Source organism: Ostrea edulis, chromosome 2 (genome assembly GCF_947568905.1).
Source record: "Ostrea edulis chromosome 2, xbOstEdul1.1, whole genome shotgun sequence".
Taxonomy (NCBI): Eukaryota; Metazoa; Mollusca; class Bivalvia; order Ostreida; family Ostreidae; genus Ostrea; species Ostrea edulis.
Genome location: NC_079165.1, coordinates 60,220,580 through 60,246,641, shown reverse-complemented (window position 1 = coordinate 60,246,641; position 26,062 = coordinate 60,220,580). Strand labels below are relative to the sequence as shown.

Here is a 26,062-nt window from a genome sequence, read left to right as displayed (position 1 = left end):
ATAATGATTGAGATAGGCTGATTTAAAAAATATGGTACTTGTGCATTTTCTAATAAAATCTAGAAATGAGTTTCTTAAAATTGCTGCTGAAATGATAAAAAAATCTTCTAAAATATTCTGTTTTAGCTCCTGTAACATAAATAAGATTATTAGATCTCTGTCTTGTATTTCTTGTGTTTACCTATTTCCATTCTTAGAACAAAAGATGTAATGTTTTAAGTAGCATAGTAGCCTCAAACTATCCATTTTGTATGAGGAAGAACTGGTCTCAGCTCTATATACTAGTAGTTCTTTCTCTCACAGAATGGAGTTTGAGGCTTATATCCTTTACTTAAGGAGGTACTCTACATCATCATAATGGCTGACTTCCTTTTAAAACATGGATGACAGTATAAATATTAGCAATATCTGCCTATTCATTTAAAAACCCATCGCCTAGATGAGTAGCTCAGCAGGTGAGCACGTCGACTACTTTCTCCAACTTAAAGGTGGTGTAATGGAATTTTTGCTGCATTATATTTTGAAGAGAGATTGATTCGTTCCGTTTTGTCCTGGTTCAGTTTCAAAAAGTTTATAGCCATCCATGAGCTAATATCTTTCCATTGGTCGTATTACAAGGTAAAGTTGAGATTCGTCCGCATAACAGTGGTAGTTCATTCCGTGTTGTCGACAGATGGTTCCGATTGGTTTGGAAAACAGGCAGTAAAGTCTAAGCCCAAAAACAGACCCTTGGGGCACCAAAAGAAAGGACTTGTTCAGTGGATTTGACAGAGTTAATAGATTCAGTTTGATATCACTCTTCTAAGTAAGAATGGATCCATTTTAAGGCACCAACTGTCATTCCATTTTCTGTATCGAGTCTATCAAGTAAAGTGCGATGGTCAATGACATCAAATGCAGCAGACCGATCCCGAAGCACGAGGACAACAGATGACCCATTATCTATTGCCTGTGTAATGTCGTGGTAGACTTTAAGCAAAGCGATTTCTCTAGAATGCTGCTTTTCATATGCGGACTGCATTGCGTCATAGAGACAATTCAAATCATGATGATCGTCTCGTCTAATCTCTTAGACACCACCTTTTCAAGTATTCTAGAGATGAATGGTAGATTGCTGACAGGTCTGCAATTTGAAAGGATTTCCTTATTTAGTCCTGGTTTTTAAAGCAAGTGGTGTTTTAACTTCCTCCTTGAAGCTGGAAGGAACTGAATTTTCAGAGAGGGATGCGTTAATTATAGATGTTATTGCAGGAAGAAGAGAGTCTACAGGTAAACATCGTCTTATCAGATAGGTGGGGAGCAGATCCACCTCACAAAACTTGTCTGCCGACTTTTTGATGATAGAATCAACTTGATGATTGATTGATTTCATTGCATGGCAACCAAATAGTTGAAAGTACATGTACATGATATACTCGGAATACACTTATCAAAGTTAAAACAAAAAAATACATGAAAACATGCATAAACATAAAACATAGATTTATACAGGCAATGGTGTTTTCAAGGGAAATTATCATTAATAATTTGGTTAAGATTTTTTTTAAATGCTATAAAACTTTGATATGATATGTCATCTAGCTCCTTGTAGATTGGTTGGAGGATTTTCAAGAGAGCATGTATAGCTGAACTACCTTGTATTATACCAAATTTAACTGGTGTCAATCCTTGGACATACTTTCCTCAGGTGTTGTACAGGATAACTCTCCAAGAGTTTGGCTAACACGGGTGAGAACGAGATTGGGCGCAAATCCTTTTTGGATTGTTTACTGGAATAGTTTTTGGAACTGGGACAATGTCAGCCTTTTTCCAACCCTGTGGAACACTACCCTCCCTCAGCGAACTGTTAAAGATGACACATATTGGTTCAGTGATGATATCCGACAGTTCTTTTAGGATCCAGTTTGGTAGATTATCAGGGCCAGTAGCTTTTGGGGGGTTTATGTTTCTTAGTTGTTTCCAAACAGATTCCAAGGGTATTATAAAATCATGTGGTAGATGGTGAGTTCTTTGTTGTTGGGTTTCAGACAGCAGTTATACATCGTTTGATACCGACACAAACGTTTGGTTGATGACGCCTGCCAGGAGCTAAATGTCACCACTGTAATCGTTTGCTGCATGGTTTTGTAAGCCGTCATTCTTTTTGTTGAGATCTAGAAAGCATTTCACAGTTTTCCACCATTGTTTGTTGTCAGAATCACACATTTTGTCGACAGATTTCTCGTAGAAGTTGGATTTGAGGACTTTGAATTTTTTGCTTACTTGATTCCGATTTTCTGGTACAATTCGATATTTCCACTGCACCTTGCCTGTTGTCTCCTAGAGTTAAGCTCCCGGAAATCAGTGGAAATATCGAATTGTCCACTGGGACCTCTTCAGATGATTCCCCCTCCACAACTACACTTTGCTTGCAGTTTGTAAGGAAGCTTTGGATCCACTGGTTTGTCTTCCCTTTTATTCCATAATGGTTGAGCTTATGGATTAGAAGACTGTGGCTGTGACTGTGGTATCTACCTGTAAGTTGATTCAGCTTCTCCACAAGATGCACTGGGGTTATATTGTCATAGTTAACACCATATTATTTCTTATTCGTAAATCTATAACTAACGTTAGTGCGTGATAGAATTTTGTTCTGTCTCAAAACCTGCGTCCAGCTTTCGTACCTCTTCGCACAAAAAATGTTACATACGACCTGTCAGGGGTATAATACACATCGTGTATAAACAAAGTAAAAATCTCTTCGTATACAAAAAGTTCAATGAACAACTCTTCAATAAAAACAAGAGAAAGTCAAGTAACTACATTTACCGCTTACCAAATAGTTCGAGGTGGAGCTGCCATTACGTAGCGCTAATACATTCCTATCGATGATAGGTTGTATTGGCAAACCAGATCGTTATAACGACCGTAGAATTTGCGAAATGCTGACTTTAAACGAGAATGTTGAAATGCTGCACCATCAACTTGTTTGTCAGTAGCCTGAATCGGTTTAAAACTGATCATACACAGAACAAGTTCTTGCGTATCGAATCAGTTGAGAAATATAAACACCATATGCAGGTGATAATGGAATATTGCTACATAAATATGGGAAGTTGACGATGGAGAAGATGAAATAATCCCGTTTGTCATAAAGTTGAGTTGTTAGTTTGCCGTTAATATCTATTTTCAATAAAATATCTAAGTATGAAGCAGAAGTAGACGACTCTATGGTGTCTTTTACTTCGAGCTCGCAGGGATATATCGAATCGACATATGAATGAAAGTTATTATTGTTATTAGATAAAACGTCGTTGATATATTTAAATGTCGAATTGAAGGCCATAGCAAGAGATTTTTTCTTCTCACATAGTAGTTTCTGGATAAATTCTTCTTCAAATAAATATAAAAACAGGTCAGGTAACATAGGAGCACAATTCGTGCCCATGGAAATTCCAACAGACTGTGATTACCAAAGACCACGAAGATATTGTCAATGAGGAACTGTTGCATATTTTTTTTAATTTCAACTTCAGATTACCTGTGCGTGGAATCAGAGTGGTGTTTAACAAAGTAAGTGTATAGGATGATTGATCACTAGATATGAATATTTTCGTTTTCCATTTTTGTTGAAGAAGCCACTATCTGTGATGTCAAAAAGTCTAGTCTTTAATTTATAATGAGGAATGATCGGGTAAAGTGTTGAAAAGTCATAGGTTTTGATGTTGTTGACCTGAAGAAAAGTTTTGCGATTTCAAGTTTACTAAAAGTTCTTTAGAATTTTTTAGAATCCACATTTGATTTACACCACTTCTGGCATATGTAGTCGCACAGTAAGTTTGAAGTTTCTCCTTCACAGCTGTTAATATTTTCGTGAGGAGCAAAAATAGGGGCTTGGTAGAGCACTTACTGGATCCACTGATGTATCTTTGTAATGGTGTTTATGTAGTTTAGGAATCCAGTATAGGTATTCATTCGACCCACCGACTGGGATACCAAATGTTCCTAAAACTGAAGCATGGTTTTGAAGAATTTCATCTTTTGAAAAGGCAGTTGGAGTATAGTACGATTACCAAAAGTGGAGTTAATGTCAAGTTCATTTAAAATACAGGTGTAATAATGAGCCTTACAAACAAAGATAATGTTGTTACAAGCTTTGTCAGCTGTGACCAAAACATATTCCTCGTGTAACCTATCTAATTCTTTTATCACTTCTGGTTTACTAAACACAGAAGGTTAGATGGTACGTATTTTTGTCTTAATATGTTAGACTGTTGAGCATTTGACACCTCTTTTTCTTATAGGCTAGTGCACACGACAACGTGTTGAAGTACACGATCGGGTATAAAGATGTTCCACCCCCTAGGGACGTTTCGCCCCAAGACGTTTTGATCCCCGATATTTTGATCCCCAATCTTTTAAAATTACGAATCACATAATGCTATTTCGGGTACATTTTCTTGTTTAGTTGTAATGCATGGTGACATACGTTTGTCCCCTAAAATCAAGTTATTTTGATGGAGATCATGTGTACATCCAAAATTGTTATGTTGGCATGCAAGAACAAGAGGTCCACGGGCCTTATCGGTCACCTGAGTACTAAGTTAAAAGTATCACTACTCCCAAGGGCTATGAAATCTAGAAAAAAAATTCCTGTTCTGAATACCTAAGTTTAATTCTAATATTCAGCAACAGACTATAAAATAAGATGCGTTCTTAAAACTTAAATGCCCTCAAAAGTGCATACACAGATGATTGATTGATTGTATATTGTTTAACGTACCTCTCGATTGATTGATGGTATCTTGTTTAACGTCCATCTCGATTGATTGATGGTATCTTGTTTAACGTCCCTCTCGAGAATTTTTCACTCATATGGAGATGTCACCAATACCGTTCAAAGGGCTTCAAATTTAGGCCAATGTTCAGTGCTTACGGACATTGAGCAGTGAGGGTTCTTTAGCGTTCCACACCTACTATGACACCCGTTTTCAAGGTCATTTCCGAGGACCCGTAACATTCACACCTGGTGCCAAGCGTTGGGTGATGGAACTGTCACTATCTGTTTTAACAAATTAGGCATGTCGTCGCCGGGATTTGAACCCCAACCTTCCGCATGCGGGGCGAACGCTTTACCTCTAGACCACCGCAGCGGTTTTTCACAGATGAAAGACCATAATGAAAGGTGAAGATAACGAACAGTGATCAATCTTATAACTCCTACAAGCAATACAAAATAGATAGTTGGACAAACACGGACCCCTGGACACACCAGAGGTGGGATCAGGTGCCTAGGAGGAGTAAGCATCCCCTGTCGACCGGTCACACCCGCAGTGAGCCTTATATCCTGTTCAGGTAAACGGAGTTATCCGCAGTCAAAATCAATGTGCCAAGAACGGCTTAACAATCGGTATGAAGCACGTCAGACAGCATTTGACCCAATGATAGGTTGTATTGACGAACTAGATCGTTATAACGACCATAGAATTTGCGAAATGCTTACTTCAATCGAGACTGTTGAAACCCCTGTACCATCAACTTGTTTGTCAGTAGCTTACCTCGATTTAAAAACTGACTATACGCAGAACAAGCTCTTGCATATCGAATCAGTTGAGATATATAAACACCATATGCAGGTGATAATTTAATTTATTGTTAGTAAATTCTGCTTCATGTGAATATAGAAACAGGTCAGCTAACAAAGGAGCACAATTCATTACCATAGGAATTCCAACAGACTGTTGGATTGACTGATTGATTGTATCTTGCTTAACATCTCACTCGAGAATTTTTCACTCATATGGAGACGTCACCAAGATCGCTTACGGCCATTGAGCAGTGAGGTTTCTTTAGCGTGTCACACCTACTGTGACACGGGACATCCGTTTTTAAGGTCATCTCAGAGGACCCGTGATATTCACACCTGATCCCCAGCGTTTGGCGATGGAACTGTCACTACCTGTTTTAACGACTTATGTGTGTCGCTGTGTCGCGGGCCGGGATTCGATTCGAACCCCAGGCCTTCCGCATGCGGGGCGAACGCTCTAACCTCTCGGCCACCGCGGCGGTTGGAAGAGACCACGAAGATATAGTCAATGAGGAACTCTAGCTAATATAACATTAAAGGCTTTACATAATATAATATATCTATTAAAATTAAACGATATGACTAATTTGGACCCATCCTAGAGTCAAAACCATGAGTTGTGAAATTCAACTTTTTTAGGGGGGGGGGGGGGGGTTACATCCTTTTCTGCTATTTAGATTTTATACTGTATCAGCAAAATTAAGATGTTCTTCAAATCATTATAATTTTGACACCACACTGAAACCAAACCCCTACCACCTAGGATAATGACAATTTTGGTAAAGGACTATACCTACTCCTTCTAAATATCCATTTAGTATCAATAGCACTAGAGATGTTATTTAAGTGTTTTACACATAAACACCATATACACACGTATTAAGTTCGGTCCCACCCTCTGGTCAGAACCCCTACCCTGGGAATCATAAAAATTACAATTTTGGTAGAAGCCTTCCAGCTCTACATCGCTATGCATTTAGGTTTTCTTACACATTTGCGGTTGTAGAGAAGATTTTTGAAATTTGGTCAAATTTTGGCAGCTTTTACCCCACCCTAAAGCCCAAGGGGTGCAGGAATCCTGAAATTTACAATTTGTATACTTCTTGTCCAAAAGATGCTTCATACCCAATTTGAAAGGTATTTTAATGATACATGTAGTTAAAAATGTTCAATTGTTGACGGACACAGATCAATAGCCATCATCAGAAACCCACGGTCGGTGGTTCTACGATTACCTACCGTGGATCACAAGGCCAGCATTTTCGCTGGAAGGTGTGTCTCGGCTTCTTATGCGATTGGTCGTTTTACCATATTCAACCAATGAAAAAGCCCTTATTTCCAGTCCTCGGCGCGGTGGCATAGAAAAACATGCTTTCGAAGCCAACATTTAAGTTTAACAAGTTACAAAACTTTGAGCGAGATGCTTTATCTGCTTTATTGAAACGGAGGATGTATTTGTGTCTATAAAGACAGGGGGAGGGGGAGCCTGTATTACCAAGCGTTTACTATCGTACTGCGTACGAGTCTATGAACAGGTCTACATGTTCAGCACGAGTTCATAGTTCCATCATACGGGAACAATGTGTGTTTTTTAATAGACTTGGTATTTCATCGGTTTCAATAAGTTGTGTTGTCGGCACAATTTGAGCCAATAATTGTGACTTTCCGAGTCGATCTAAAACACACCTCTCTCGCGTAAATACAATTGATGTCTCACCTCTACGCTAATAACAAAATGACATGTGAACTATGGAGCGCCAAATTAACATAAACTCAAATAATTGAAGATATCTTCAATTATTTGAAGATATCATCAATTCAATTATTGCTCTCTTTAAATGAATTAATGCGCGCATTAAATCAATTATTGCTCTCATCAAATGAATTAATGCGCGCTTCAATTCAATTATTGCTCTCATCAATTGAGTTAATGCGCGCATCAATTGAATTAATGAGAGCAATAATTGATTTAATGCGCGCATTAATTCAATTATTGCTCTCTTCAATTCATTTGATGAGAGTATCAATTTAGTAGAAATATTGCTCACAATAATTAATTTAGAGCTCGGTATAAATAATTTGATGATCTCTTTAATTCAATTGAAGATATCTTTAAATCATTTACAATGCATTTATATAAGGAATTAATGCAATTGATGCAATTCTTTTAAAGAGAGTAACAATTCAATTAAAGATATCATTAATTCAATTTTGGATATGTTGAATTGAAGATATCTTTAATTATATAGTTGCTCTCTCTAAAAGAATTATTGCTCTCTTCAAATGAATTAAAGATATCATTAATTCAATTGAAGAGAGCAATAATTGAATTAATGCGCGCATTAAATCAATTATTGCTCTCATCAAATGAATTAATGCGCGCATCAATTCAGTTATTGCTCTCATCAATTGATTTAATGCGCGCATTATATCAATTATTGCTCTCTTCAATTGAATTGTAGCGCGCATCAATTCAATTGTTGATATCATTAATTCATTTGAAGAGATCATTAATTCAATTAAAGCGCGTATCAAATCAGCTGAAGAATTAATGCTCTCATCAATTCAATTAATGCGCGCAATAATTCAGAATTGAAGATATCATTAATTATTTGAAGAGATCTTTAATTCAATTGTTGTGCGCATCAAATAAATTGATGATATCTTCAAATAATTGAAGATATCTTCAATTATTTGAGTTTATGTTAATTTGGCACTCCATAGTGAACGGGATTGTAAGACCATATCTTGATTAAAATTTGCATCTAATTTTTTAATTGTATCATGCATGATTGATTTTATTCACGTGGCATGAAGCAGTCTGCTGCAGTGATGATAATAAACATACCAGAGGCGGATCCAAGATTTCCGAAGGGGGGGGCACATGTGAAAGTGAAGTTTTAGTTAAATAATCAGCCATTTTGGGTGCCAAATCTGGAGTTTCCATCTACATATCTTTGATAATGGCACAACAAAGTACACCCACTTTCATTGGGCGCTGTCATTACAGCTGAAACTTTGAGTACTGGGAATATTTACGGTGATTCCCATTGGTCCTCGATAGGTCACGTAAGGTCACGCATTTTAATGAGTTATGCGAAAATATCGGCCTTGTGGCCCACGGTAGGTAATCGTAGAGCGAGCGATCGTGGGTTCCCGACGATGACCAATAGCAAGACTCAAGTGACCTAATAAAAAAACCGAACCCACCAATGTTGCGTTCAACCCGGTGGAATATAGCACAGTTACGACTGACATTGTCCCCTCCTCCGCATAGATATCGATATTTGCTCCACGTGCTCTATCCCTCCAAACTCTTCAGTTCGTCAGGATTTTACACTAAGACACAAAAATGACGCTGTCCAAAAAGCAGATCGAGCAGGTAGGCCTGAAATATTGTACGCATATAACATACCGAGTACATCTCGCATTTAGAGTGGTCGGTAATACACACATGGCTATCGGGCACCGTTTACAGAGAATTTCTAGCCTTTTCAGACACTATAACGCAATCGTCGGATACCCTTTTCAACATCTACATAGCACAGGATTGTTGTGCGCCTCTTCTACATCGAGTATGTACATAATAGACCTTCGGGTACCTTTCTACCTAGATACAGGATCATTTGACACCAATCTTATTAAAATCACACTTCTTAGATCCGCTCCGTATACTTTTCGTAGTGTATCTATTTGATCTGATTTTAATAAACTTAATTGGATTAATTTGACACCTTCTCTTTTTCTACATCGACTGTAATATAGCCTAGTGCACACGTACACGATCGCCAGATCGGTGGACCACCCCATCAAGACGTTTCGCCTCAGGACGTTTTGATCCCCGGTATTTTGATCCCCAATCTTTTAAAATTACGAATCACTCAACGATATCTCAGGTATATTTTCTTGTGTTGTTGTAACGAATGATCTCCATCAAAATAACTTGGTTTTAGGGGACAGACGTATGTCACCTCCAAGATTGTTATGTCGGCATGCAAGAACAAGAGGCCCACAGGCCTAATCGGTCACCTGAGTACTAGTTAAAAATATCACTACTCCCAAGGGCTATGAAATCCAGTAAAAATGTCCTGTTCTGAATACCTAAGCTAAATTGTAATATTCAGCAACAGACTATAAAATAAGATGCGTTCTTAAAAAACTTAAATGCCCTCAAAAGTGCATACACAAATGATTGATTGATTGTATATTGTTAAACGTACCTCTCGATTGATTGATGGTATCTTGTTTAATGTCCATCTCGATTGATTGATTGTATCTTGTTTAACGTCCCTCTCAAGAATTTTTCACTCATATTGAGATGTCACCAATACCGTTGAAGGGGTTCAAATTTAGGCCAATGCTCGGTGCTAACGGCCATTGAGCTGTAACCCTGGGTTGTGAAATTCACCATTTTTTGTGCATCCTTTTCTGCTGTTCCTAAATATGCATTTATATCATATACTGTATCAGCAAACTTAAAGAAGTCCTTCAAATGATTATAATAATTTTGAAACTACACTGAAACCAAACCCTTACCCCACAATTTTTGTTTAAGGACTACCTACTCCTTCTAAATGTCCATTTTATAGTTTCAATTTAGTATCAATAGCACTATTCAAAGAAGATGCTATTTAAGTAAACACTTTATACTATGTTCGCCCCCACCCTGGGGTCAGAACCCTTATCCTGGGGATCATAAAACATAAAATTTTGGTAGAGACCTTTCTACTCTACATCTCTATGCATTTAGTTTTTCTTACACGTGTGGTGGTAGAGAAGAATATTTTTGAAAATTAGTAAATTTTTGGCAGTTTTTGCCCCACCCCTAAAGCCCCAGGGGTGCAGGAGTCCTGAAATTTACATATTATGTCTCCTTTGTCCCAAAGATGCTTCAGGACAAAATTTGAAAAGAATTGAAATGGTAGTTATCAAGAAAAAGTTAAAAATTTCTATTGTTCACACATTTAATAAGTGACCATTTTGGCCCCACCCTAATACCAAAACCCCTACCCCTAGGATCATCAAAATTTACTATTTTGGTAAAGGATTACCTGATCATCTTTCTAAATATCCATTTAGTTTCCATTTAGTGTCAATAGCACTAAAGATGTTATTTAAGTATTTTACACATAAACACCACATGTACGTACCATGTTTGGCCCCGCCCTGGGTTCAGAACACCTACCTCTGGGGTCATGATTGATTGATTAGTTAAATATTTCACTCATATGGAGACATTGCCATTGAAAGGCTGCAAAATTTAGGCCTGTGCTCGGCGCTTATGGCCTTTGAGCAGGGAGGGATCTTTATCGTGCCACACCTGCTGTGACATGGGACCTCGGTTTTTGCTATCTCATTCGAAGGACCGTCCCATTTAGTCGCCTCTTACGACAAGCAAGGGGTACTGAGACCCTATTCTAACCCGGATCCCCACGGGATCTGGGGATCATGAAATTTACAATTTTGGTAGAGGCCTTCCTGCTCTACATCACTATTCATTTAGTTTTTCTTAAACTTGGGTGGTTGTAGAGAAGAAGATTTTTTAAAATTGGTCAATTTTTGGCGGTTTTTGCCCCACCCTTAAGGCCCCAGTTGTGCAGGAGTCCTGAAAATTATATATTATGTCCCCTTTGTCCCAAAGATGCCTCAGGACAAAATTTGAAAAGAACTGGAATGGTAGTTATCAAGAAAAAGTTAAAAATTTCTGTTGTTCACACATTTAAAGACTGACCGTTTTGGCCCCTCCCTTATACCAAAACCCTTACCCCTGGAATCATCAAATTTACGAATTTGGTAAAGGACTACCTGATCTTTCTAGATATCCATTTAGTTTCAATTTAGAATCAATAGCACCAAGGAAGAAGTTATTTAAGTGTTTTATACATAAACACTATATACTAAGATTGGCCCTGCCCTGGGGTCAGAACCCCTACCCCGGGGATCATTAAATTTACGATTTTGTTAGAGGCCTTCTTGTTCTACATCACTATGTGTTTAGTTTTTCTTGCACATGTGCAGTTGTAGAGAAGAGTTTTGAAAATTAGTCAATTTTTGACAGTTTTTGCTCTACTCCTAAGGCCCCAGGGGTGCAGGAGTCCTGAAATTTACAATTCATGTCCCCCTTATCCCAAAGATGCTTCATACCAAATTTGAAAAGAATTGGAATAGTAGTTATCAAGGAGAAGTTAAAAATGTTGAATTGTTAACATGCAGATGACAACCAATTGAAGGATTATAATTTTTTTTTTAAATATCAAATATTGCCAAAGTGTGATATCCAACATACAACTCATTTACGATGGCATACAACTTATTTATGATGAATGTATGCAACTTATTTTTGTTAGGTAGCAATGAAAGCAACCACATGATCAGTATAAAATCATGTATTTTCATGTGAATTAATTTCTTTAAGCCTAGCCTTAGTACATAATTAGTCCTCAAAGCTTGCTTCATGTTTCATCGTAATAAACTCTATCATGTCTTTGCTATCCTTGTGCCATCATAGAGTAAATGGAAAACAAAAGGGCGGGTTTCAAAAGTGTCTTGTCACTCTTGCGGCATGACTGTTACTAACTTTCAACTTTGAACATCATAGGAAATTTACAAGTCCCTTATCAATTTAGAAATTTTATATTTGTACTTATATGTATCTGCCATGCATCCATATATATTTTTGTTAGCTCACCTGAGCTCATGTGAGCTATTCTGATCACATTTTTTCTGGCATCAGTAATTCAAGTTTGTTTAAATGAAGTACATATTGTTCATTTTCAAGTGGAGATAATAATGAGAATTAGTGAAGATTTTGTGGCATCTTTTAAAAATCTTCATCTCAAGAACCACTGGGTCAATTCATTCAAATCATCCTTGGGTAAAGGGAATGCAGGTATACATTCATATGAATGACCAAGCTCTCTCCAAAAGGGAAATAATCAAGAAATGGCAAAAATACAGGGCTCGAAATTAACATATGCCCGTCAGTCTGTGACTGGTTAAAAGTCTGGCGGACTGACTGACATTTGTTTTAGTCAGTCCGATGGGACTGGTTAATTTTCTAAAGCATCATTTTGGAAAATATACTTATGAAATTTTATATACACATTTGGCATGCTTTGATCTGTAGATATCAGGTGAATTTGATTCGTAAATTATATAAATCCCACATTTAAGTGTTATAATATTGTCTGAGGCATATTCATTTTTTGAGTTGAATTTCATTTTAATTACATTAACGAAATATGTTTAATTATTTCTGAAAAACTGTTGGACTGGTAAATTTTTCTGCGGACTGGTTAAAATCATTCCCCATCAGTCCGGCTGGACTGGTGACATAAAATGTTAGCTTCAAGCCCTGAAATAGGTTTTTAAAAATCATCCCAAGAAGCAGTCTGGACCTGAAAAGTTGAAATTAACATTAATACTTCCTTGCATAAAGTAGATTCAAGATCAAAATTATGGCCCCTATGGGGGTAGGATGGGACCATAATAGGGGATCAAAGTTTTACATAGGAATATCTTTAAAAAGAGGAGATGTCAATCCCCCAAAATTAACCCCATTATTTATATTGATTTCATGATATGTTTTATTGATGGCATATTTCTGCCCCCTACCTGCAAGATAAGTGATGTCAACATGTAAGAAGAGTATGTTAACATGCAAGGTAATATTAAGTTAATTACTTACACGTTACCAATCTATTTAGAAGGTCTGGTTTTGATACGCCAGTATCTGACATACATGCAAGATGCAGCCCAACATATTTATGATGACATGCGACTTATTTATATGTCAACATGCAAGTTAAGTAAGTCAACATGCAACATAATAATGTCAACATAGAACTTATTTATGTTGACATGCAAGTTGATTATGTCAACATGCAATTTTATTGATAGACATACTATAATGTGTGTGCAGATGATTAATGGTTCTTTGCAGATGATTAATGGTTCTTTGAATACACAGGTCGGTTTTTGTGTTTTCTGTAGTTTGAGAGAGATGGTTATCTCCTGGTAGAAGATTTCATTGGCACAGCTGAATGTGATGGTCTGCTGTCAGCATGCTATGGACTTGTTCAGGACATGAAGCCTGAGGAACATAATACTGTTTTTACCACACTGGAAATGAAGCGAGTATGAAATTAATAATAATTTTTCAAGATATAAAGTATTCATTTTAGGAAAAGGCGTCTAATGGGAAGGGAGATAATACAATAGACCAGACTGAGATTTAAACACAGGACTCTTAAATACCTGCATGATCATGTGTTCAACTATTAAACTCACCTGACTCCCTTGCAATAAAATTTGAACAAGCTCATCTTTAAACTCCCCCCCCCCCTCCCAGGCAATTCATTTCATTTAGAGGAGAGATATAGTATAAATGGGACTGTTTGTATGTTGTTGAGAATGTGTGTAGTACTGAGCTTGTAGACACTGTACAGGTCACAATATTTGCTGGATTAATTTGGTACTTTACATGTAGCTTTAATTTGTTATTAAGAGACCAAGAACCCTATTGATTTTGGGGTCCAAAGCTCAAGGTCACTGCAGGACTTCATAGAAAAACTTTCATTTACTGATTGCATACTGTACATTGCAAGGAATTGCCCTGCTTTGTGGAGCTCTTATAATTAATTTTGTCAAATTGTTTTGTTCTGTTAAACGTTTAACACTTGCATGATTGCATAAATCTACAATAATCATTGTTACAATTTGAAGGGTACAGTATAAAATTGTACAAATGCATATGTAACAGAAAGGGAGAAAATGTGACAGACCTGACCGGGATTCATACCCGGGCCCCTGAATCTCCAGTCAGGTGCTCCACCAAACGAACTATCTGGCCACCAGCAATTGAACGTGGCTGACTGCTACAATCCTTCCTCCTTAAATGTCTTCAACACTTGAAGATCTCAACCCAGGATCTTTATCCCCTGGCATGCATTTTCACCAGTCAGTTCCAGGGGCTGGTCTATGGCACCTAATGTAACAGGGAAGGAGAAAATGCAATGGGCCAGACTGGGATTCCAACCCAGGCTCCATGAACTCTACCAACTGAGCTATCTGGCCACCAGTGATGGATTGCTAAACGCTACACATGTGTATATATAAACTGCTACTTTTCTCATGCAAAAAAGTCAGACAACATGTTTCAGAGTGTGTCTTGCCACAAACACCATTTTAGAGATGAGATCAAACTAAGGATCGATGTCAGATAAAAATTTAAGTCGAGCAGTTGGTGGAAAGTGTGTGTGTGTGTTAAAACTCCGATTTGTACCTATCATTTGGTATTGATTACATGATCTTTGGAAGAACAAATTAACTTGACATTCAAAGACTGCATGTATGAATAAACAATAGGAAGGCATATTATGGAGTCATTAGTATCAATTCTTGATAATCAATTTGTATCAGCATTCATCATATTTAGTTTTATGGGGTGTGGGTATTGGGTTTGATGAAAACTATTTGAATTTAGTTTGCATGATATTTTGTTCTTGCTCCAAATACTAATTTTGAAATACTATACAGTTATGCATGTGTATTTGATTGCAGACCTCAGATGATTATTTTATGACAAGCGGGGATAAAATTAGATTCTTCTTTGAGGATGGAGCAAAAGATAAAGATGGTAAGATATTTTAGTTGATCACACAGCAATACTATTTCCTTTATTTATGTACTCGTAAATTCAAATGTATAAAAAGTAGAAAGTGAACTGATGTAAAGAATTCACAATGCATTCTCATGATGTGTCAGTGATCTGTTTTATTTCTTCAAGTTTAAACTTTTGGATGCAGATCCTGTTGAATACCACATGGTATTCACTCGTGAGAATCTTCCGTAATTTTAACCTCAAGGTATTGATCTCCAGTTTTTGACTTTGATGTAAAGAATGACGACACCTTAGGTTATGAAAGTTCTTATTCCATCTCAAACCTCAAATATCTGACCTTTCAAAACTTAAAGTGATTTTAAAGTAATTGCACAAACTATGTATATAGGAAGCAAATTCATGGGATGTTGGAGAAAAAATACTAGTGCAGGTACATGGATTAATGCCAGTACATGTATTTGGAGATTGGATTGCTGCTTGGAGATTTTAACCTGACTTGTTTAATTATTTCCAAATAATGGAGAGCATTTGTTTTCCTTCATTAATTTTAATTAGCATCGATAAAAACTAGGAGCACTTTGTTAGATGTTTAATATCATGTAGTTGGTGAATAAGATATTTTTCTCAGGTTGGCAATACATATATCTCACTTTTGTTTTAGGTAGTCTGATTGTGGGTTGGCAATACGTATATCTCACTTTTGTTTTAGGTAGTTTGATTGTGGGTTGGCGATACATATATCTCACTTTTGTTTTAGGTAGTCTGATTGTGGACAAACATAAATCATTGAATAAAATAGGACACGGTATGTACAAAAATCATTTATTTGTTTTTATTTATAATGGTAACACCATTCTTAGAAATAATGCTGAAAAAAATGCAGCAGGTACCGGTACCCAGTTTTGAAGGCATTGACTTGTTTGAAATGCTCTTATTCAGTATTCTTAGCTGACCCAAACCAAAATGCTCAAGTAAGATTTTTTTTGGATCAAAATTTGTCCATCAGTGTCATCAATGTTGTAAACTTTTCACATTTTCAACTACTTCTTCAGAACCACTCGGACAATTTCAAAAAATGCTTGCACAAGAAGTAGATTAAAGTTTTTGCAACCTTCAAAGGGGAGATAATTGGAAAATAGTGTGGGGTGTTGTTGATGTAAATTCAGCACAATTATACAGCTTCAAGTGGTTTATTTCAGCTCTCCATGTTCTTCATCCAGCTTTCCGCAAAGTCACCTTTAACAACAAAGTAAAGGTAAACTTTTTAAAAGCAGTGTACATTTAATTCTAAACAGCTGTATGAAAATTGGTAAGAGTTTCATTTCATAAGGGGTAAAACCCTGATTAATACTGATGGAAGTTTCTGATCAAACATTGTTTTTAACATAAACTAGTATGCTCTGGGGTTTTTCTCACTTGAGCTGAAAGTTTTTCTGATCAGAGTTTGTCCTTTGTCTGTAAACTTTTCCCCATGTTCAACTTTTTTTCAATTGAAGTTAAATGGAAATTAGAAGATTCAGCTTTGGGTCGGTTGCAAGAACAAGAATGAATTCATGGGGAAAATTCAGTATCGATATACATTTAGCCGTGATTAATTCTGTACAAACAATTTCACAAATATCTATAGCATACTAAATTTGAGCATCGACTGACCAGCAAAGCTAGTCCACATTTTGTCTGAAACCCCTTGAAAGAGTTCAAATTATTCATAATTTTTTTCTAGGAAGTAGCAAAGAGTTTGGAGCTGGAAGATCCTGTAATATGTCAAAGCATGTACATTTTTAAGGTAAGACTGTACCTCCACTGTTTGTTTCTTAAAGTTATTCATCAGTCAAACTGGCCTGTTCATTTATTCTAATCCAGTGTGTGACTCTCATCAACAAGGGACATTAATTAAGTCAATATTTTACCTGAAAATTTTTATTCATGATTATTTCATGAAGGCAAGAAAACACAATCAATTGGCTCAATTGCATGAATGATGAAATTTCAAGTTAATGCATACTGCCTGCATGACTTGCAAGAAATGAATATTTTTATTAAAATTTTGATATAAAGGCTTTCAAATTACAAATTATAATATTGTCAATGGAATTTCTTTAAACATTCAGTGGAGGGCATGTCAATTTACTTGTTGGAAGCCAAAACTTTAGCAGTGATTGAATTGTACTGAGGAAACTCATGCAAGCCTGTTGTCATGAACCCATGTGTGTCCTGAGCCTGGTTTATGAATAGTAAAGTGAGTGGTAGAAGTAAATGTTTTATACACATGATATTGTAGCTGGTGTACACTTTGAACAAACTAGTTAGAATAAAACAGTAGCACAGTGAAGTTTTAGACATCTCAAAAATTGAGAGCATTCCTCACCAAAGTTTACATGTGAATTAATATGCAATCATCCTCAGGTAGTGTAGTTTGAAGTTTGTTCAAATCATGGCCCCTTGGGGTAGGGTGGGGCCATAATAGGGGATCAAAGTTTTAAAAGGGGATATACATCTGTAAGATAAATCTTTAAAATTCTTTTCAAGAACAACAGGGTTATGATTAGTCATATTGATAGTCAACCATTCCCAAGTAGCGCAGATTCATGTTTGTTCAAACTGTGGTCCCTGGGGGCTAATGTCGCATCAGGAGATCAAAGGTTTGAAATGGGAATGTATAGGAAAACTCTTCTTCTTAATGACAGCAGGGCCATGAATACTCATATTAATAAGCTCCAGGATCTTACGACTTGGTACATTTAACCACCATGATGAGAGGAAGATGCCTATTGTTTTTCAAAGTCAAAGGTCAAGGTTAATTGTAGTATAATAGGAAAACCTTGTAGGCAGAATACAAACCAAACTATTGGGGCTAGGACCATCGAACTTGGTACACATACTCCCTCATGACAAGTGGAGTATGCCTTTTGTTCTTCAAGGTCAGAGGTCAAGGTCATCTTATCACTTAGTAGGAAAACCTTGCAGGCAGGATACAGACCGATTTGTTGGGGCTAGAACTGTCAAACTTGAAACATATATACCTTATGCCAAGCATCCTCACAGGTCAAGGTTTTGTGTGTGGAGAGTATGCAATCACAAAACCTTGACTTGTGAGGATGTATGCCAAGCAGAGGATGCATGCCAAGCAGAGGATGCCTATTGTTGCCCAAGGTCAAAGGTCAAGCTTGTAGTATCTCTTGGTAGAAAAACTTTGTTTTCATTACAGATGCAGATATTGCCCTTAAATTTAGTCACAAGCTTCCTCTTAGAGGAATATAAGTTCACTTTGCATTTCAGCTGGATTGGTGCACCTTGAGCTACTCTAGGGGTAAAAGTAGGTCAAACATTTTTTCAGATTTATTTTTTTTCATTATGAATATAGGTATTGCCCTGAAATTTTGTCCCAGCCTCCCTCTCAGAGAAATATATAATCTGTTCACATTTAAACTTGATTTGTGCACCATGACCTACTTCATCATGGATACAGATATTGCACTGACATTTTGTCACAACCTCCATCTCGGAGAAATAGATAATCAGTTCACATGTCAGATAGATTGGTGCACTATGACCTACTTTAAGGCTTTATTCAGAGTGCATAATGTCCTAGCTTACAGGTTCAACAGGCTTATGTTGTATTTGTGTTACTCTTGTTTTTCTTGTGACATTGTAGCATGGTTATATCATGATCCAATGGGGCTAGGTTGGGACCACAATATGGGGTCAAATTTTTTAATGGGAATAAAAATTGCAAAAATTCTTTTCAAAAATTATACAATAGCTAAAGATGAGAATATGGGACCAAGATGACTCATGTTAGTGATGTGGCCCATAGGCCTTTTGTCTAAGTTTATTAAAATTTTCTAATAAATGATAAGTTTCTAAAAATATAGTTTTAGTGCAAAAATCTCATCTACTGCCAGTTCCTAACATTTTTCCATAAACTAGTTAAGTTAACGACACAAACCAGGTTCGTGACAACAGGTTTACATAGGTTGAAAATATTTCAAGCAGTATTTCCCACTTGAGGCTAGGTATTAACTCTTTCACTGCCAAATTTCCTTTAAAACCATTTCCATACGCTGCCAAATTTTTGCAATCAAATTAACTAAAGTCATTTAAGTGTACCTACTAAGTACTGTACTGAAATATACTTTCACTGCAACGGGTGACAAAGTCAACTTGAAACTTTACCCATTTTAAGAGTGCCTTTTGTTGGCATGCTTAGCACACAAGTTCAAACCACAAAAATAATTTTCAGTTACTAGAAAAACCAATAAATCATTTAAACTGGACATCTTGGCTTCTGATTGGGAAAAATATCACTGCCCTCTATTGACAAGTTTTCAAAATTGCGGGAAATTTAAATGGGTAAAACTTTAATTTGACTTCAATCACCTGTAATAGTGTATGGGTAAATCGACTTCAGTCACCGTGGTAGTGAAAAAGTTAAGCTGGGTCTAGAAACCTCGGGAACTTTGGCATTCCCCCTGAGATTCAGCTCTTCTGTATGTACAGAATCTGTAGTCATCAGATGTCCAATCATTGTGAATTTATTTCTGCTATATGACATGATGGATACATTTTAACCTATAAGAAAGACAGTGAAGTTTCATATACAATGTATAAAGTACCTATTTTGTCTGAACACAAACATCTTGTGTATCTTACCTTCATGGAAGATACCAGCAAAGAGAAACCCAGAAGTTGTATATTAAATGCACCAACATCAGATTTTATCCATTTGGTTGTGGTTCGTACATTCTGTATAGACAAACATTTTGATATGCAGTAGCGCATACTGAAATCAAGTTGAAAATCATTTGATTTGGACCATGTCAGTTTGATTTAATTAGGTAGAACCTAAATCACACAAAGCTGATATAACTTAATTTTTGTATTTTTCAATTTGTTCACAGCAACCAGGAATTGGTGGAGAGGGTAAGTTTTATTTATGATGTATTAAACAGTATGTGTCATTATGATCTAATTTGCAAATATTACCTGTCATTAGGTTGAATGCTTTCTGACATGTTTCATACCAAAGTGTTAGACCATATTGTTTACATACTGATTTTGACTACGAATTACTCTGTTTACCTAATCTAGATATAGTTCTCATGGCAGGTGTGATTGGTCAACATGGGAGGCTTACTCCTCATAGGCATGTTTTGTGTGTCCAGGGGTCCATGTTGCGTGTTGGCCCTACTCTTAATTTTGTATTCTTTATAGGATTTATGAGATTGATCGCTGTTCATTATCTTCACTTTTCATGGAGTCACTCAGGTGACCTATTGCTATTGGTCTGCATCAGTCTTCATATGTAATCCATTGTGAATTAACAACATTTTTAACTTCTTCTTGATAACTAACTCTCCAATTCTTTTCAAATTTAGTATGAAGCATCTTTGAGACAAGTGGGGCATAAATTAAAAATTTCCGAACTCCTCTTGCACCTTGGGGGCCTTAGGGTGTGGGCCATAATTGACCAATTTTCATAAATCTTCTCTACAATTGCATATCTGTAAGGAAAACTAAATGCTTAGTGATATAGATCAGGAAGGCCTCAACCAAAGTTGAAAATTTGATGACCCCCCCCCCCCCCCCCCCCCCCAAGGTTAGAGGTTCTGACTTTAGGGCAGAACAAAGGGCATATAATGTTTATGTGCAAAACATTTAAAAATGCTATATATATTGTTTCTGAAAGTTAACCATTATTTGATGATATATGTGGATTCAGATTTGTCTGACATATAACTTGAAAGGCTACAAAAGGTTAGATTTTCAATAAGAGCAAAGTGATTCCTGGCGAGTAACTATTGTGACCTATATAATGTTGAATCTAGGTTAGACATGTTCTCATTATATAAAGTAAGTATATAGAATTGTGCTGTTGTAGAGCTGAGCAGTATGTAGATCAGTAAGTTTATATTTAGTGGTTCCCCATCAAGATGCTACTTTCTTGTTCACAACTCCCATGAAACTGTTTGGACTTTGGATTGCCTTGGAAGATGCAACATTGGAGAATGGTTGTCTTTGGTTCATCCCTGGCTCCCACAAAGGTTTGTACCAACTTGTGTTTACATATTGTTTGGCCATATTATTTTTGTCAAAATGTTTCATGTCAAATATTAGTATATTAATATATCTGAAGTAAAAGCTTCTCATCATTGTTCACTTTCTGTTTGGATATCTCTGTGAGTATTTTGACTCCTGAGGGGGGGGGGGATGTTGTCAGTCAGAGGCAGTGAGTGTTTTGACTCGTGAGCATCTTGGGTTTAGCTCTACTTTTTTGGTGCAATATTCTTCTTTAATGTGTAGATGGTCTGAATGGAGGCAGACAGATGATCAGGAACCCAGACACAGGTGAAGGTCAACCTCGCACAACATTTACAGCCCCGCCTGTAAAGTATGATGACAGTAAATTCATCCCAGTTCCTGTTAAACGAGGTAATAGTTCAGTTCCAGAGAATCTTAATTTCTATGTCTGTGTAGTAAATAGGGCTATATGGACTGTGGATATCGGCCTGGATAGCTCAGTGGTTAGAGCACCTGACTAGTAATGCAGGGGTCCTGGGTTCGATTCCCGGTCCAGCCAAAGATTTTCTCCTCTCTCCTATATATACTACATTTGGTGCCGTTGACCACCCTTGGATTTGCAGGTTGTCCTGCCAGGTACAAAAAGAACCTGGGTTGTGTGTGTCTTCGAGGGCGAAGACAACTTAAGGAGGGAGGAATGTAGTAAATAGGGCTATATGGACTGGATATCGGCCTGGATAGCTCAGTGGTTAGAACACCTGACTAGTAATGCAGGGGTCCTGGGTTCGATTCCCGGTCCAGCCAAAGATTTTCTCCTCTCTCCTATATATACTACATCTGTAATAATATTATTACCAGTATTCAGATTTTGGTGTCTTTCATGCAGTTATGATCTGTGAATGGTATTATTTAGTATAAAACTAGAGTAACACTGGTACAATGAAATGCAGCCCAAACACTCCATGACCTACAAACTATGTTGAATTTGAATATACCAAAATAAGAACACTTACAATACTCCAGATATGGAATTATACAGTATTAGAATGTGAAGATTTTGTGTAACCAGAAAAACAAAGTGACAGCACCAGTGAGCTCTCCAGGCCAGTATTCACCATCCATGTTACCCAAACCACTACATTCTTCCCTCCTTAAATTGTCTTCGCCTTCCAAGACACACATAACCCAGATTCTTTTCGCCCCTGGCAGGACCTTCATCTGCAAGTCCAGGGGGTGGCAGACTCGCCAATGTACTATAAATAAGTATGTACAATGGTTTGATTTGATCAACATGGTCAGACATCTACAATTAATTGTAAATTCAAGAGCATAGCATTCGTGATTTTCAACCATTACAGTCAAAACATTTGTCATCACAATGCAGACAGTACATGTAAACTTAGCGCAGACTTTCAAACATTGAAATTTCTAGCTTTCTAACGTCGTACAGGCTGGAGCAATTTTTAGCACAGATGATTGAAAACATGGGATTGAAATTCCAATTTCTAGGTGAATTTTCAATCACTTAGTTTTATACGTGCTGTATTAATGAATTATAATGGTGAATTATGAGAAGGGCTCTCTTCTTACTGTCTTTGTTTTGTAAACTGAGTTCCATATACACAGTTTTCTTGAAATGTAAATCATATAGACATGCATACTTTAATCAGAGTATACATGTCACATGCATGATCATTGAAAATGAAGTTTTATTTACCAAATATTACGCACAAATTGTGGGTTGCAAACAAATCTTTTAAAGTTTTAATTTTTTTCATATACATCGTCGACTTACCAGTTTCGGTGACCTTAGTTATAAACCACAATTTTCTCATTAATCACTTGGATTAAATACATAAATAATACTCCTACCATTAAAGTAATTAAATTCCTTTATTTTCATCCAAAAATTCCAACTCCATTGGTACGTTAATTGAATATATTTTCGTAACAAAAAACATGTCACTTTGTGGTCCTAAAACGGTGACGTCACCTATTTCGGTGACCATTGGTGATATAAGTTTGCCAAAAGTTTGTAACTGTTAAAACGTATATACAGGAGAAATGTGCAACTAAACGTCAATGAATAAAATAACATAGTGTAGAATTCTAGACTTTTGGTATACATGTACTTTATATCAATTTGAAGGTTTGCTTGAAAAAGTAATAAGTAAATGGGATTATTTTTGGGGTGCCCGTGTTGATTGTTTGCAAACTCTCCTTCTAGTAGTTCATTTTCGGGGAAAAAATGAAGATGTACTCTATATATGTTTGCAAACACTACGGCGAAATTGATGGCGCAATCTACATCCGGAAACGACAACGCGAACACGTAAACAAAAGGTCACCGATTCTGGTCAGTCACCGAAATAGGGCAGTCGACGATACATAATTATATAAGTTGAAATTGTGTCTGGGCTGTTATTAGAAGTTCATGCTGGGAACAAAAGTTGCTATTGCCAGATGGTGTCTCATGAGTCTGAGCCAAGGTCATTTGTCCAAAATCTAAGTCACTGGGAGAAAAGGTTAATTATTCCACATTTTCAATAAGCTCAGCTTTAATAAAATTTGAATTAATTTGATTTATTTTAATTCTACAGGTAGTATGGTAATTATTCATGGAGAAGTTGTACACAAGAGTGAACATAACAATTCAGATAAATCTCGTCAGATCTACACCTTCCACATGTTTGACCAAAAGAACACCACCTACAGCAATCAGAACTGGTTGGTACAATACATGTACTTTGTAAAATTAAGTTATGTCTAGTTTTCATTTTTAAAAGAAATAAATTTCATTTTTGAAAATTAGGGTATGAATTGTAACCCTTCACACTGGCATACTTCATGAAGTGCATTAGTAGAGACGGGCATGTCAGGAGGGCGTGGGGTGGGGGTTGAGAGTCCAAACCCACCCCCTCCCAGTTTTGTTTGTTTGTAATGATAAACACAGTACGCCTTAATAAGCTTGATTAGACTGTAGTATGCCTCTACATTGTTCGTGACTGAGGGATCAATGTTCATATATTTCGTGGGTCACCTTTACCCATGAATTTACATCCCCAGAAACATTGATACACAGACTTATTATTTTGATTATTATTATTATAACATGTATATAATGTGAATACAAGGAGTGGCACATTATAGCTGCTTTAATGGTCACATTTATTGTCTAATACAGTCCAACACTACGGAATGCGCCTTAAATGGCTTCGGAATTCTGCAATTTTCCTCCGAGTGTCAACTAACCAGTGAGAGTGTCCGAGTGTCAACTAACCAGTGAGAGTGTCCGAGTGTCAACTAACCAGTGAGAGTGGATTGGTTTTAGAGTTGAATTTACCCATGAAACTACATCCCCATGAACCAGTAAAATTTTGGTTATCCACAAACATTGACCCCCATCAACAACAATGATTCCACAATAACCTAGAAGTTTAAGAGATTGAGTGATTTACTTACAGTTGAAAATCATAAGCACTCGTGATCATTGACTTCTTTTTTTTTAACTTAATATATCAGATGCAGATGACGTTTCTGTCACTCACTTTTGTGAATTTGTGTGTCACCGATATTACCAGGCTTATTGTGTTTCACATTTATCAAGTTCACAAGTTTTGAGTCATAAAAATGTTTCTACCTCATGTTCATTTAAGAACTTTGTGTACCTAATTCATGTGATTTTTCAGATTTTTTTTTATATTTGTAGGTTACAGCCAACAGCTGAAGTTCCCTTTACACCTCTTTATCCAACCTCAGAGTCTCCTGTTTAATGGTGCCTTACATCAGGATCCACCACCAAGATGGACAGAAAATTATACCCTAGTGTGTAGAATACAAGTATATCTGACAGGAATATAACTTTAAATAATCAGTCAATAATCATGTATATTCAGCACTGAATAAATACTTTATATTAGTCATTGATTAATATGAAATTCAGTAGTGTCTTTTGAGTATCTTGAAATAGTCAGAAACTCAAATTAGATCTTGTCTGTAATTTTGATTTTGAAATTTGTCTAAAATGTTTGTTATTCTTAGAAATCATATGGGTGCCTGATTCTTGAACCAAAACTATTTTCACACACATGCAGCATAAAGATTTATACTAGTTGTGTAACGCATCTCAATTTAAAGAAACTTTACAAGAAATCCATGATTGTTACATCACACACAGCAAATTCACAATTCGTTTCTAAAATAGTCCATCTACCTACCCTATAGTATGATCAATTATGTAGTTTTGAATTAAGGTCAAATTAAAGCCAGTTTATAGACTGATGGTTTACACCATTGTGTTATATACAAAGCATAATTGGATAAAGAAAAATAGATTCACACAGCCTTAATGTTAAAGTCCAATTTGCACCAAAGTCTGACAGATGTGTTTGTAAAAAGTTGGTGTTAGTTATGGGGATGAGTCTTGAATTTAGTATGTAGAATGTCACAACTTTTGACTGGCCAAATATTGACATCATCCAAAGTTAATTGGTTTCAGAAAGTAGGGGCCATCTGCATCAACCAGTCACATTAATTAAATAATGTACTTTAATTATTGTGTCTTATTGTTGAATATGTATGAAATAGCTTTGGTTGATACATATAGTCCATGATTTTTTCTTGAAAAATTTACATTTTTTCAATGAAAATAAAGAAACAATAATGCCTAAGGACAACCTCATGACTTGTAGGTCCTTGTCCTTTCTCTATGAATATTGAATAAAATGTACCTATCATTGATTGATATACCTATATAAACCTAAAATATTGTACTCAGAAGAAAAAAAATCTGTTGTTGATAAATCATTATGAATGTGTATGTCTTTTTTATTTCATTTTCTGTGTGTAAGAGG

The 26,062-nt window shown here is 36.4% G+C and overlaps 1 protein-coding gene across 1 annotated transcript; it reads left to right on the top strand.

The window, feature by feature from the left end:
* The first annotated feature begins 8,642 nt into the window (after positions 1 to 8,642).
* Positions 8,643 to 26,026, top strand: LOC125681700 (phytanoyl-CoA dioxygenase domain-containing protein 1-like). The gene is made up of 11 exons (XM_048921890.2): positions 8,643 to 8,948; positions 13,559 to 13,702; positions 15,128 to 15,203; positions 15,946 to 15,993; positions 16,388 to 16,443; positions 16,912 to 16,974; positions 20,090 to 20,111; positions 21,107 to 21,232; positions 21,492 to 21,620; positions 23,810 to 23,936; positions 24,919 to 26,026. Exons 1-11 carry the CDS (start codon positions 8,919 to 8,921, stop codon positions 24,980 to 24,982), a joined length of 885 nt encoding a protein of 294 aa, XP_048777847.2. The 5' UTR covers positions 8,643 to 8,918; the 3' UTR covers positions 24,983 to 26,026.
* Positions 26,027 to 26,062: the final 36 nt, after the last annotated feature.